Source organism: Schistocerca piceifrons, chromosome 10, assembly GCF_021461385.2.
Source record: "Schistocerca piceifrons isolate TAMUIC-IGC-003096 chromosome 10, iqSchPice1.1, whole genome shotgun sequence".
NCBI classification, from domain to species: Eukaryota; Metazoa; Arthropoda; class Insecta; order Orthoptera; family Acrididae; genus Schistocerca; species Schistocerca piceifrons.
In genome coordinates this window covers 117,504,026-117,518,658 of record NC_060147.1, presented here as the reverse complement: position 1 = coordinate 117,518,658, position 14,633 = coordinate 117,504,026, and the positions used below count along the sequence as shown (strand labels likewise).

The window sequence follows — 14,633 nt, the reverse complement described above, 5'->3', positions numbered from 1 at the left end:
TCTAGTATCTTACAATGGTGACAGTTACTTAATTTTTTTTCAGGCTCTTTTAGTATACTATGCTAATCACACTCACTCTACTTCCACTACAATTACGTCACATGTACTATACGCACAACATAAGTTGGCCTTTTTGCAGAGTATCCTGGGAGCATAAGCACGTGATCATTGCCTAGCTTATGGGCTGCTCTAGAATAGGAGAGGTGCCAAATTTTGTGCCAATACTTGAAATAAAATTTTCCAGGACCAGGAACTTTTTGCTTTGTGGATGTATATTTGTGCTGTATGGCTCACCTTTGTAGTTAGGGAGTAAGTACTGTGAAACTGCATTCACATTCAGCAGCTTGAGCTTGCTGCCTGGAGGAATTTCACCAAGCGAATCTGGAAATATAGGAGAAATAGTTGTGAAAAAAATAAATAAATAAAAATAAAAATTACGAGGGAAATTAATAAACACTTAGCAGAAATGAGAAGAAAGACTAGGTTTTAAAAAAATCCAGATTCTGCTAAACACAATGTTTCACTTTTTTATTTACACACTGAAGTGGTCAGAAATAGTATATTTCTTTACTCAAAACGTAATTGTTTTCATCTAAAATGTTGTAAGAGCACCAGTAGCAAACATTCTGTACTTTAGTTTTTAGTCATATTGTGCATCCTTTCTGTGTTCTGTTGGGTGTAATTATACATACTGTCCATTCACACCTACACCTTTCGTTACTTCCTTGTTACATGGTACCACGAGTTTTCAATTTAGAAAAACTTAATATGCCACAGTTATGCTTCTGCTGCTGCTCACAATGCTATCAGTGTTGTGCTAATTTTGATGGGCACAGCACAGTAAGTACTCTGAAATTTATTTTGTTATTGAAAACTTGTGCTACGAGGTAAAAGTAAAGTGTCAAGAGATGTGGATAAACAGTGTGCACAATAACATTCCACAAAGCATACCAAGGATGTACAATACAACACAAACATAAATGTCCACTGTGGTTGCTTTTGGAAAATTTGTATTAAAACAATTGCTTTTTGAGCTACCCACAGGTAGGGACAGACAAAGGGTTCGCTTATAGGCAGCTGACATTTTGCCCACAACAATACTGGTTGCTTAGTTAACAATGACTTAGCAGATACAATGGTACAAGTACAAGTTTTGCAAAAAGTTCAACAAAAATAGAAAAAGGAAAAAACTGGCGAAGTACGAACAGGACTCATACACCGAGGATTCTGTACAAACTTAATTACATTTATAGCTACTGTAGCTCACCCAAAACAGGAATTGAGACTCTCGACAATTTTTGATTGATATCAATAATGGCAAGATACTGGCCCTGGGAATTCCAAGATCGTATATCAAAATCTTCACAGTAATTCCTGTGACTAGCCCAGACATACAAAAGAAAGCAAGCAGCTGACTTCAGTTTATATGTGTAGAGATAGAAGATTTAATAAAATATTTCTTATTTACTTATTAAAACATGGCTACAACTTACATTTTATGTTTGCATGAAGCGATATTTTTACTATGATTTTGATGGATGATGAATGCAATGTAAGTTCTAATGGTAAAAAGATATTTTTATGTGATATAATTACAGTTTAACAATTTTCAGGTTTTTTCTCTTTACTTGTTCTGTGAATCCCAGCTTCTTGCAAAATTTCATGATGCTACATTAATGGGAAGTATCCTACTGTTTTTGAGGAGCGAGTTTGCAAGTATCAAAATATGTGACATAAATGGCTAAATCAATGGAAAATCCTGGTTGGAATGTCACAATATTATGAAAACGATAGTAGCTACTCACCATACAGCAGAGATGCACAAATATTTTTGAGAAAGGCCCTGCTGGCCGAAAGCTAATTTTGTGACAGTCTTTTTGTTGTGCCTATCTGCAACTCAGCGTCTCCACCTATGGTGAGTAGCACTATCCTTTTCAAAATATTAAGACATAAACGGCTGTAACTTTTAATTACACTAATTTAGAACCTTAAATATTTTACATCACCAAAAGACCATAGACCTTAGTACCTGATATAAATTTCCTCAGAGAAAGGGGTCTTAACAGTGGGTCAGATGGATAAAAAATGACAACAACAAAAACTATTTTTTCCTCATGTGATATAATTCTAAATTAACAATTTTCAAACTTCTTCCTTTACTTGTTCTACGAAACCTTGCTTCTTGCAAAGTTTGTGATTCTGTGTCAGTGGAAGTACCCTACAGGTTTTGATGAGTGACTTGACTATAAAAATATGGGACTTAAATGGCCATATCTTCTGATTGCATTGATTTAGAACCTGAAATGTATTACACTGCCAGGCGACCATAGACCTTAGTACCTGACATAAATTTCAACTTAATACTTATACCCGTCTCCATGAAAAAGGGGATCGTAACAGATGGGCAGACAGGCAGATATAATACCTAATTAACAATTTTTGGATTTTTTCCTTTACTTGTACTGTGAAATGTTGTTTGTTGTCAAATTTCATGATTCTAGGTCAATGGGAAGTACCTTATAGATTTTGATGAGTGAGTTTGTCACTATAAAAATGTGTGGCATAAATGATTGTTTCTTCTGATTGCATTCACTTAGAAGCTTAAATTTTCTCACATCACCAACAGAGTATAGACCATAGTATGTGACATAAATGTTAACTTGATATGTCTACTCGTTCCCGAGAAAATGGGTCATATCAGTCGGACAGACAGATAGATGGACAACAAAATGATTCTCTAAGGGTTTCACTTTTACCGACTGAGGAACAGAGCTCTGAAAATACCAACCTTTACTGTATTTGTGGAACATGAGACTTATATTTATGCACAAGTGATGAAATATTTGGCATCAGATCCCTTGTTACCACAAGATGCAGAACGCTCCTCATTGTCTGACTGTAAAGTTGGCACCATTCAGTGCTGCCTCCCCCCTTTTTTATGTCATGGTGGTATTGTAAAAGTTCATGCTGCTGTAATACCTGTCCTTGAGCACAGAGCAGTCTGGTAAAACAATTACTTCTGATTGCCTTAAAGTCATTTTCCAGTGTAGACTGTTATTTTATTCTGAAACAGTTTATTTCATTATTTAGCACTTATATAATTTTTGCCCTCTTGGAAATTATCACAATAAAAATCACTGTGCTTGCAGCATGTTATGAACTACATAGCGGTGTGGGGAGAAACAACATGTGATAGTGCCCCTTATAAGAGTTCCGCACAACTGTAGTAGGTATGGGCACAACTACTACAGATGTAAAGCCCATATTAGGGACATCATGACATGTTGCTTTTTCCTCACACACGTGTGGTACATAACATGCTGCAAGCATGGCAGGTGCCAAGGGGGCCAAACTAGATAACTGCTAAATAATAAAATAAAGTAACGCAAGGATGCAAAGTCCCACAGCATTAACACTGACTGTAATGTTCATGAAGTTTCAACTGTTCAAATGATTAAAATGCCGTGAGCTTTTGACCACGTACTCCTCGTCTGTCTCTGTTGCTTAGCCAGTGTTGCTGACTGCCGTGCAGATGGCACGGGTTCGATTCCCGGTACTGGTGGGGACTAGAACGAGGTACAGTCACCGGGGATTTTTCCTTGGTGGGAGGGCTGGAATGAGGTGCAGTCACCCTTGTGATGCCAACTGAGGAGCTACTCGTCCAGGTAGCAGCAGCAGCTCCAGGCCACGAAAACTGATAACAGCTGAGATAGCAGCATGCTGAACACGTACTCCTCCGTCCTGCATCTGTCGATGGTATCGGCAGAAGATTACGTGGTAGCTGGTCGGTATCGATGGGCCTGTGGAAGGAGCTTACATCTTTTACTCCTTCACTGTTGTCAAGTGGGGTGATTGCTGATGGATTACTGATATGCCCTTATATATTCCAGCTGCCAGCTGATGTCACTGGACCTCACAGCATCAACATATATGGGCATCTGTTGACTCCGAATTTATGCACCCAGTTCGACCTTGTGATCGGTGCACCTCACACTGTGCTGTGCTGCAGGCTGCCGTCCATATTACAGGTGTTGTCTGTGACTTTTATTTTGAAGACTTTTTTAATTACACAGTCACAGAAGCCATTAGAGTGAGTCATGACAGAGGCTTTGTCAAATTTGATCTGTTGACCATTGTCTAGAGTCTACTTTTCAGGGTAAAGTAGGTTATGAAACCTCTGCCTATGCTACACAGAAAAATCAGGCCAAGACCACCATCGAGGAGTACTTGGTCAACTGTTCATGGTATTTTAACCATTTCATGCAACTGGAAGCTCAAAAACATTTCATTCAATAAAATATGGTGCTTATTTCAAAATAAAAGAATAGCCTTTGCAGGAAATTACTTCCTTATGGCAGGTGTTGACCCGTACATAAAAAAAACTATTGACTTCTAATTGCATTTCGCAAGGTACAGTATCAGTGCAACTCATACTGAAGTGGTAAATAATTTCAATTCACTTTCTAATGCACACGTATTCTGAAACCTTGTCAGACAAAGCTGAACAATCTTTTTGTAGACACGAAAGACCATTTTGAAAGATCCAGGTAGGTGTGAGTTCTGTACTAACTTAATTACCAATACAGATAATTATCAGGAATTGAGAATATCCACAATTTTTCCTTGTTATTGATATCAATACTGGCAAGATATCAAAATATATGACGTAAATGACCTTACTGCACTGTTGACTGGAGCTTACATTTTTTGCACTGCCAAAGGACTGTAGACGTTAGTATGTGACAGAAATTTGAAATTGATATATCTACCCATTCCTGAGAGAAAGGGATCTCAACCCTTTCACTGCCTCAGACATGTTCTTTGCATTCCAGACTGGGGGCAGCTTTCATTATGGCTGTACTGCTTGCTAAATGGTGGCATCTGTGCTGAGAGACGACATTCTGGCCGATATGAAATACTTATCATCTGATTTTTCAAACACTATTAGGTGAAACAATTTGATTTTTGCACATTTTAGTCTGATACCTTCACTCGATAAAGAACTGAATTTCTTTTCATATCCATCATACTTACTGAGTTTAAAGATTTTGCGGAGGTAAACACATAATGTGTAAACTTTGTGTACGATCTAATTTAGCTCATACCTTACAGTGAATGAAATGTTCATCAGTTATAGAAATTTTATGTAGGAATGAGAGTAGAACCATATCTCATTTCATCCTCGAGTTATTGAGTTTCATATCCAATGGATTGTTGTTTGTCATGCACTCATTTACATCCTTGAACATCGTGAATCAAGTGGTCATGACAATCATCATTGCTCGTAAACAATTCTAGATACTGAAACGAGGTTTTTTGCAAATAAGGCACATATGTTGTATGATAAATACTCGAAATATTTTTATTCACCGAGATATGGAAGTAGCTTGTCTGCACCACTGAGAGATCGGTGAGTCGCGACGCATATAGACGTCCACAAACCCAAGTGGTGTGCATATATACATCGGCACCACCTGTGGAATGGTGTAACAGGACATGCACATACGTCCACAACAGCGATAGGGTTAACAGATTGACAGACAGACAGCTGAATAACATGACAAAAACTGTACTTTCCGCCTGTGGTATCATTACAAATTAACAATTTTTGTTTTTTCTTCCAGCCAAATTTCATCATTCCAGGTGAATGGGAAGTACTCCGAAGGTTTTGATGCGTGAGTTTGCAAGTTTCAAAACTCAAAAGTGCCTGTATCTTTTAATTCCACTGACATAAAAGCTCAAATTTTCTACATCACCGAGACACCACAGACCTTAGTATGTCACACAGATTTCAACCTGATATGTCGCACCAACAGACAGATGGACAACAAAGTGATCCTATAGGGGTTCTATTTTTACTGACTGAGGTATGGAAACCTAAAAAAATTGTGTGTTCTCTACCAAAGCATGTTTCCAACAGATAGAAGTTGTTCTTGAATGCATGATAATCAGTAGGTCCTTCCAGTGAGGTGCATCCCTGCCCAGTGGGTAAGTCATGGATGCTGAGGCCCCGCAGGGAGGCACTGGAACAGTTTACTGTAAGGTCTACTTTAAAACGAGTAGTGGTGTTTACATTGATAGAAATTATTTTGAAGGTAATGACATGAAAGGCAAAATGTAAACTTGAGCACTTATAGTTAAATTTGGGTTTCCCCACACACTGCAGCAGAATACGAGATGTAATACGGGAAATACCTGCACGTCCTGAGGTTCTCGCTAATCGCAGCAGGAATTCCGGGGAGAGGACGGACGCAGTCTGCTCCGGGGTAGCTCTTCCGAGGACGCACAGTGACCACACGGCGTCCAACCACATGGATGGCCCGGGGAAGTCCACCTCTCTCAGTAGGGGAAGCACAGCCTGCAATCGTGTTCACAGTGTGCATCTGCCAACTGACTAAGATACTTTCACCATCATATAATAATTTGTGCCTTGTCAGCAAGCCAAGAATTGCGGTGAGGGAGAGCATTTGGAACAAAATATTTAGGAATCAAACAATGGGAACTCCAGGTAGGAATATCAACAATGTAGGAAAAGAAAGATTGCTACTTATTGTAAAGAAGACGCATCAAGTTACAGACAGGCACAATTAAAAGACACACACACACACACACACACACACACACACACAAGTGCGGCCCGAGATTCTGGAGTTGGTGGCCATGCGTGCACGAGGTGTGCTTGCTTTTGCACGCGTGTGTGTGTGTGTGTGTGTGTGTGTGTGTGTGTGTGTGTGTGTGTGTGTGTTACTGACGAAGCCTGTGGCTGAAAGCTACATGTGAGGGTCTTTTAATTGCGCTTGTCTGCAATATAAACATTTAGAAACATTGTCTTAGCACTTTTGATGTTATGTCTGTGTGTAGCACAATTGATGCAATTTATAACACTGACTAAACTCAGTATTGGTGCCTGATAGAACATGAGAATAATATTGCAAAGGAAACACTTTCTCGATACACAGAAGTTATTATTTATTTGACCAAAAACCAGCTTTTGATCTTTTTAGGGCATCTTTCAACAGAAAACAACCTGTAAAATGCAGGATGTGATACGTTACATACTGTAAAAAAATCAGAAAGATGACAATGCTGCAAATAGTTGGAATCAATAAACATATGATGCAGATTGCAAGCTCTCTTTTAAATGATCAAAAACATTTTGCTTTTCAACTTCTGTTAAATGTAACGATTTTGAAACAACATAAAAAGGATAATACTTTCCTTAGTAAGCCTCTTTACCTCATTATTGTATGCAACTTCTGCATCTGTGTCGGTAATATTGTGTAAGTTGCACATGGGGTTGCCACATTCAGTTTCCACCTGACAGTACACTAAGAAGCCTAAAGCCTATTCATGGCCAAATGAGTAATTTTCCCAAAATGCAATTTACATATTACATCCATAAATTGCACTTACTTAGTTGAACACTAGTCATAAACTAAAAATCTTTTACATAAAAGTAGTAACTGAGGACTGACATGTCAACACATCGAAGATTTAGAAATGTGATGCATGATGATTATTAGTTTCTGCACAAAGATAACACAAGTCATAATAGGAGACAATATTATGGTGAGTTTATTACACGCAGCAATTTATAACCTGTGTGCAGTGCCAGTTTCAAATCTGCATCTTTCTTGTGCGTTATGGGCTACTGATTAAGCCACATGAACAAGAATAAGGTAAAACTTTAAAAAGGTTTGCTTTTGAAATAGACTGTTTTTACCTAATGTATTTCTCTTTTGTTCTCTGTGACTAATTTCTGGGTACAAGCCCCATTCTTAAACAATTGTTCCTGCCATTGGGCTGGAATCCAAAATCCCAACTGGTCACATGCAAACAATACAAATCAATTAAATAAAAACAGAGTGCAGCTCTGGAATGAATATTTCCAAAACAAATATTGCATTTATCCAAGTATAAGATGACCATGAATATAAGAACCCCCCCTCCCTTTATTTTGAGAGGCTCCTTGAGAGAATTTTGTTTTTAATATATTCCGTCTCATGGAAATTACAAACTATTTTATTAATATGAAGTATCTGGCAAAAAAATTTAACATTACAACTATTCTAAACTTAAGCAATTTATTGTGTACAATTTGATGACTTAATGAGAAATTAAATTAACAATAGAGAATGGTTTACATTAATTTTTATCTTCACTTTCTTTTTTACTCACTATCTAAGCCAGTCATCTACTGGTATCACGACTATACAAACGTCCTTCATAACAGGTTCTGCAACACAAGAGAGCGCACTGTCATGGAGCAGTTTACACTTTCCACAAAGTCCCCTCCATTTCTTTGGCATACAATTTTTATCAGTTGCTGATGCGCATTCCTGTAGTATTCTGGACTTACTGTCTGACCTATGGAAACATGATGTAAGTACACCACGATACGATAATAAAAAAATGTGATCGCTAATGCCTTATTGGCTGACTTCAGGCTACACACGTTCTTCAAGTGAGGCTCTCCCTTTGAACCCACATTGTACTTTGACTTTCCATTTCGCAGTCATGACGAGAGGTTCACAATTCACTGGCAGTGATGATGGTTTTCCAGCAATCATCACCTTCATGATGGACACGTTCTTTCCATAAAATGCACACATCAACTGTATTCTGTTTTTGAGCAGAAATCAGTTGTCTGGTATGTCAAACTATCCTCTAACATGGTGTGAGCATTTCCCACTGAAATTTCCAGCATATCTGCTAGTTGTCTAACAGTCAGACAAGAGCCCTCGTACATGACAGCTGCCGCTGAATTCATTGTCATGTCAGTAAGGACAGTGGTGAGGGCTCCCTCCCCTCCTTTCAGCTCACACTTCACTCTTCCATCTTTGAAAGCTTTATGTCATCAGACACATGAAGCATTAGACACTGTAGGCTCACCATAAGCTCTACTTAGCAACTGAAGCATTTCTGATGGCATCTTCTTTCAGTAGAATGCAAAACTTGATTGCATAACAATGCTTTCAACTTCGTAGAAACTGAAGCATTTCTGAAGGAGTCTTCTTTCAGTAGAATGCAAAACATGATTGCATAACAATGCTTTCAACCTTCTGCCATTTTAAATTCTAGAGATCGCTCAAGCTACAATCACAGTCAAGATGTTACTGCCAGAGAACAGCTGAAACCAAACAGGGATGGTGTCTGGTGGCTGTCAAAGATACTTACGAGAGGACCCATCAATCATGGATTTTGGTGAGTCTTGACTATGTTGCACCTGTCTCAAGTACCCGTGTAGCAGCTTTTCATGCAACAGCCCTAGTTTTGGAGAAAATCAATGTCAGAGTTTTATGAATAGCTCATATATGCTAGTGGTATGGGTTCAAATCCCGCAGATGTACTTTTTTTCTTCAGTGTCATCATACAGAACATCATTAAATAGTAATATGTCAAGTAAAATTCTTCATAAATTGTCATTTTTTTCTGTAGTAATTTCATTAATAAATCAATCACTACAGCAAACTTTCTTCAAAAGTATAGTCTGTTTGCGGTTTATAGTTAAAATTCCAAAATATCTGGACAGCTCCAAAGAGTTCACAATTATAGGACAAAGTATAAGCAGCTACAAGAAGATCCCCAGTACAGATGACGGTACTCCACCTCGATTATGTACTTAATACTTATCAAACCGGCTGCTAGCACCAATCAATGTACAACAGATCCCTTGCGGAGATGGGGAAAAACTGATTTAAAAAAGATCAGTCATTCCTTCACAGCACAATACACTATAAAACTCTCAGGAAAGTTATTGCCATATGTTTTCTTATGTGTGCAAGAACCATCCAGGAAATATATTCGAGCTGCTCTTGAGCTGACCATGAATTTAAAAAATGTTGTGACCTACACTAAATCAGAAAGCTTCACAAAAGTGTGTACAAAGAGTTTTTAAAATCTGTCATTCTTCCAAATGTGGGAAAAGAAAAATTTCTATACATTACTGATTCATGGGGAAGGCATACTGATCAGACACTTTACAATCAAATCTTTCTATGAGGCCTGCCCAGAAAGTAATGCACTGCACTTTTTTTCTCAGCTGAAAAAGTTATGTATGTATTATTTGAAGTCTCCTGAGTGAGTGCACCAAGTTTCCGTCACTTCTGACAGCGTAGCTGCAGGACAGTTTGAAAATGACGTCTGTAGGTGATGTATGTTACAAGCAATGTGCCGTCATCGAATTTCTAACTGTAGAGACAGAAACTGTGGGGAATATTCACAAACACTTGTGCAGAATCTATGGAGCATCTGCTGTCGACAGAAGCACAGTTAGTCACTAGGCCTGGAAAGTGAGGTCATCAGAAGGCACTTTTGCAGAGCTCCACTATTTGCAGCGTTCAAGGAGACCATCCACAGCTATCATCCTACAACCCAAACCTAGCCCCCTTGGACTTCCACTTGTTTGGGCCATTGAAGGATGCCATTCGTGGAAGACATTTTGAGGACGATGAGGAGATGATTCATGCAGTGAAGCTCTGGCTCCCACACCAGGACAAGGACTCATACCGACAGGCCATACAAGCCCTTGTTTTGCGCTGGAGGGAGCCCACAGAACAGGATAGAGATTATGTGGAAAAATAGGGTGCGTGGATAAAACACTATTCTTTTGCATGTGTAATTCTCATTATGTTCAATAAAGAATTATTGAGGAAAAAATGTGTTGCATTACTTCACGTGGTTCATATCAAAGTTGACTGAAGAAAGAACAATCTTTTTGAATTTAAATGATCTGTGTTTTTCGATATCACTTTTGAAAACTCCATGTGCCTGCAATGCAGAAGCTTCCATTAAATATGCGTGGTGCTCTACATATCTGTGTGTCAGTTGCTTTTATAACAAATATCATCTGGGATTCTCTTCCAGCAGAGCAAGCAATAGTAAGAAGATTCTGTACTCTATTCTGTAACAAGCAGAGTACACATTTGAAGAAAGTTTCCTGTAATGACTGATTTATTAATTAGCTTTCTATGGCAAAAATTAATATTATTTTTGAAGACTTTTGTGCCCCATGTACTATTTAATGATATTCTGTCCAATGAAGAAGGGAGAGGGAGAGAGAGGGGGAGGGAGGAGAGGGATGAGGGGGGAGGGAGGGAGAGGGAGAGAGGGGGGGGCAGGGGGATATATATGGGCAAGGTCTGAACCCATACTGCCTGCATATTGTCTATGAACTTTAACCACTGCGCTATGTTCACATAGTTGAAAAAGACGAGGATCAGAGAATAGCTTCCATTGTAATACAGAGAGCCATAGAATGCCAAAATTGTAGGGAATACATCAAACAATAAATTCCAGGGAAAATACTAGACACACTGGCTGCAGCCAGGAGACAGCATAAAGCTAGAAATCCAGCAATACCTTAAAAAGTCAACTTTCTGGGGAGAGCAATCACAGCTCGGAGACATTATGAATAACAACTGCAATATTCAAAACTCATTAACCATTCAAATAATCACGTTGTTGTTGTCGTCTTCAGTCCTGAGACTGGTTTGATGCAGCTCTCCATGCTACTCTATCCTGTGCAAGCTTCTTCATCTCCCAGTACTTACTGCAACCTACATCCTTCTGAATCTGCTTAGTGTATTCATCTCTTGGTCTCCCTCTACGATTTTTACCCTCCACGGTGCCCTCCAATGCTAAATTTGTGATCCCTTGATGCCTCAGAACATGTCCTACCAACCGGTCGCTTCTTCTAGTCAAGTTGTGCCACAAACTCCTCTTCTCCCCAATTCTATTCAATACCTCCTCATTAGTTACGTGATCCACCCATCTAATCTTCAGCATACTTCTGTAGCACCACATTTCAAAAGCTTCTATTCTCTTCTTGTCCAAACTATTTATCGTCCGTGTTTCACTTCCATACATGGCTACACTCCATACAAATACTTTCAGAAACGACTTCCTGACACTTAAATCTATACTCGATGTACGATTCTGCTTACAATAATTAAAAAGTCAAGAATGAAACAGCTCATCACTCTTGACTTTTTGAATGTTGTAATTTTTATGATAATTTGAACAGTTATTGAGTGTTGAGTGTTGTCATTGTTATTCTTAAAAAGTCAGTTATACCACAATAACTGCCTCACCTGAAAGAACTCGTCTGCATTTGATGGCACATAGTTGACGGCAGCGAAGGTCAACAGTACGGCAGTCAGGTCTTGTGGGCGACAACTGTGCAGGTGAGACAGCACCCAATCCGACATGTGCTCCATCAGTTCTGTGGAACGGATAAAAACAGGCTTCTATGGTCTGATCTAAACTAAATATCGCTTGATGTTTAAGCTATAAAGTTACGGCATTGTTGCATCAACTACAATCCGCGGACAGCCACCATAGCACATTGCTCTCTGCAGCAATAGAAAATCACTTTATATGATGGGGGAAAGAAGTACAGTAGAAGAAGAATGGGTAGCTTTGAGGGATGAAGTAGTGAAGGCAGCAGAGGATCAAGTAGGTAAAAAGATGAGGGCTAGTAGAACTCCTTGGGTAACAGAAGAAATATTGAACTTAATTGATCAGAGGAGAAAATATAAAAATGCGGTAAATGAAGCAGGCAAAAAGGAATACAAACGTCTCAAAAATGAGATTGACAGGAAGTGCAAAATGGGTAAGCAGGGATGGCTAGAGGACAAATGTAAGGATGTAGAGGCTTGTCTCACCAGGGGTAAGATAGATATTGCCTACAGGAAAATTAAAGAGACCTTTGGAGAAAAGAGAACCACTTGTATGAATATCAAGAGCTCAGATGGAAACCCAGTTCTAAGCAAAGAAGGTAAGGCAGAAAGGTGGAAGGAGTATATAGAGGTTCTATACAAGGGCGATGTACTTGAGGACAATATTATGGAAATGGAAGAGGATGTAGATGAAGATGAAATGGGAGATATGATACTGCTTGATGAGTTTGACAGAGCACTGAGAGACCTGAGTCGAAACAAGGCCCCGGGAGTAGACAACATTCCACTAGAACTACTGACAGCCTTGGGAGAGCCAGTCCTGACAAAACTCTACCATCTGGTGAGCAAGATATATGAGACAGGTGAAATACCCTCAGACTTCAAGAAGAATATAATAATTCCAATCCCAAAGAAAGCAGGTGTTGACAGATGTGAAAATTACCGAACTATCGGTTTAATAAGTCACGGCTGCAAAATACTAACACGAATTCTTTACAGACGAATGGAAAAACTAGTAGAAGCCGACCTCGGGGAAGATCAGTTTGGATTCCGTACAAATATTGGAACACGTGAGGCAATACTGACCTTACGACTTATCTTAGAAGCTAGATTAAGGAAAGGCAAACCTACGTTTCTAGCATTTGTAGACTTAGAGAAAGATTTTGACAATGTTGACTGGAATATTCTCTTGCAAATTCTGAAGGTGGCAGGGGTAAAATACAGGGTGCGAAAGGCTATTTACAACTTGTACAGAAACCAGATGGCAGTTATAAGAGTCGAGGGACATGAAAGGGAAGCAGTGGTTGGGAAGGGAGTGAGACAGGGTTGTAGCCTCTCCCCGATGTTATTCAATCTGTATATTGAGCAAGCAGTGAACGAAACAAAGAATAATTCGGAGTAGGTATTAAAATCCACGGAGAAGAAATAAAAACTTTGAGGTTTGCCGATGACATTGTAATTCTGTCAGAGACAGCAAAGGACTTGGAAGAGCAGTTGAACGGAATGGATAGTGTCTTGAAAGGAGGATATAAGATGAACATCAACAAAAGTAAAATGAGGATAATGGAATGTAGTCGAATTAAGTCGGATGATGCTGAGGGAATTAGATTAGGAAATGAGACACTTAAAGTAGTAAAGGAGTTTTGCTATTTGGGGAGCAAAATAACTGATGATGTTCGAAGTAGAGACGATATAAAATGTAGACTGGCATGGGAAGGAAAGCGTTTCTGAAGAAGAGTAATTTGTTAACATCGAGTATAGATTTAAATATCAGGAAGTCGTTTCTGAAAGTATTTGTATGGAGTGTAGCCATGTATGGAAGTGAAACATGGACGATAAATAGTTTGGACAAGAAGAGAATAGAAGCTTTTGAAATTGGTGCTATAGAAGAATGCTGAAGATTAGATGGGTAGATCACATAACTAATGAGGAGGTATTGAATAGAATTGGGGAGAAGATAAATTTGTGGCACAACTTGACTAGTAGAAGGGATCGGTTGGTAGGACATGTTCTGAGGCATCAAGGGATCACCAATTTAGTATTGGAGGGCAGCGTGGAGGGTAAAAATCGTAGAGGGAGACCAAGAGATGAATACACTAAGCAGATTCAGAAGGATTTAGGTTGCAGTAGTTAGGAGATGAAGCAGCTTGCACAGGATAGAGTAGCATGGAGAGCTGCATCAAACCAATCTCAGGACTGAAGACCACAACAACATGATGTAGACCTCTACAGTGTTTCTCAGCATGTCAAGAATATGTTCTTAATTTTGATTAGCAAAAGAGTTATGTTAATTTTTTTTGAAATGGATTAAATTATTCTGTTTATAAACAGCTTCAAACTTATCGTGCCAAGTCTCAAACAGAGCAATACTCTTCTCTCTTTTATTACTAAAATATCTCACTCGGCATTGCGTTTTTATGCAATTGTGTCTGTATTTAACTCATAACGAATATG

At 38.9% G+C, this 14,633-nt stretch overlaps 1 protein-coding gene across 1 annotated transcript in view; it reads right to left on the bottom strand.

Annotated features, from left to right (window-relative positions):
• The window catches only part of LOC124718987 (FAST kinase domain-containing protein 4), an 84,969-nt gene that overhangs the window by 35,503 nt on the left and 34,833 nt on the right, over window positions 1-14,633 (bottom strand). Inside the window, exons 5-7 of the mRNA XM_047244657.1 lie at window positions 12,093-12,223; window positions 6,196-6,358; window positions 295-381 (exon numbers count right to left, since the gene is read on the bottom strand). Coding sequence (XP_047100613.1) covers window positions 295-381; window positions 6,196-6,358; window positions 12,093-12,223 — 381 coding nt within the window. The remainder of the gene's footprint in view (window positions 1-294; window positions 382-6,195; window positions 6,359-12,092; window positions 12,224-14,633) is intronic.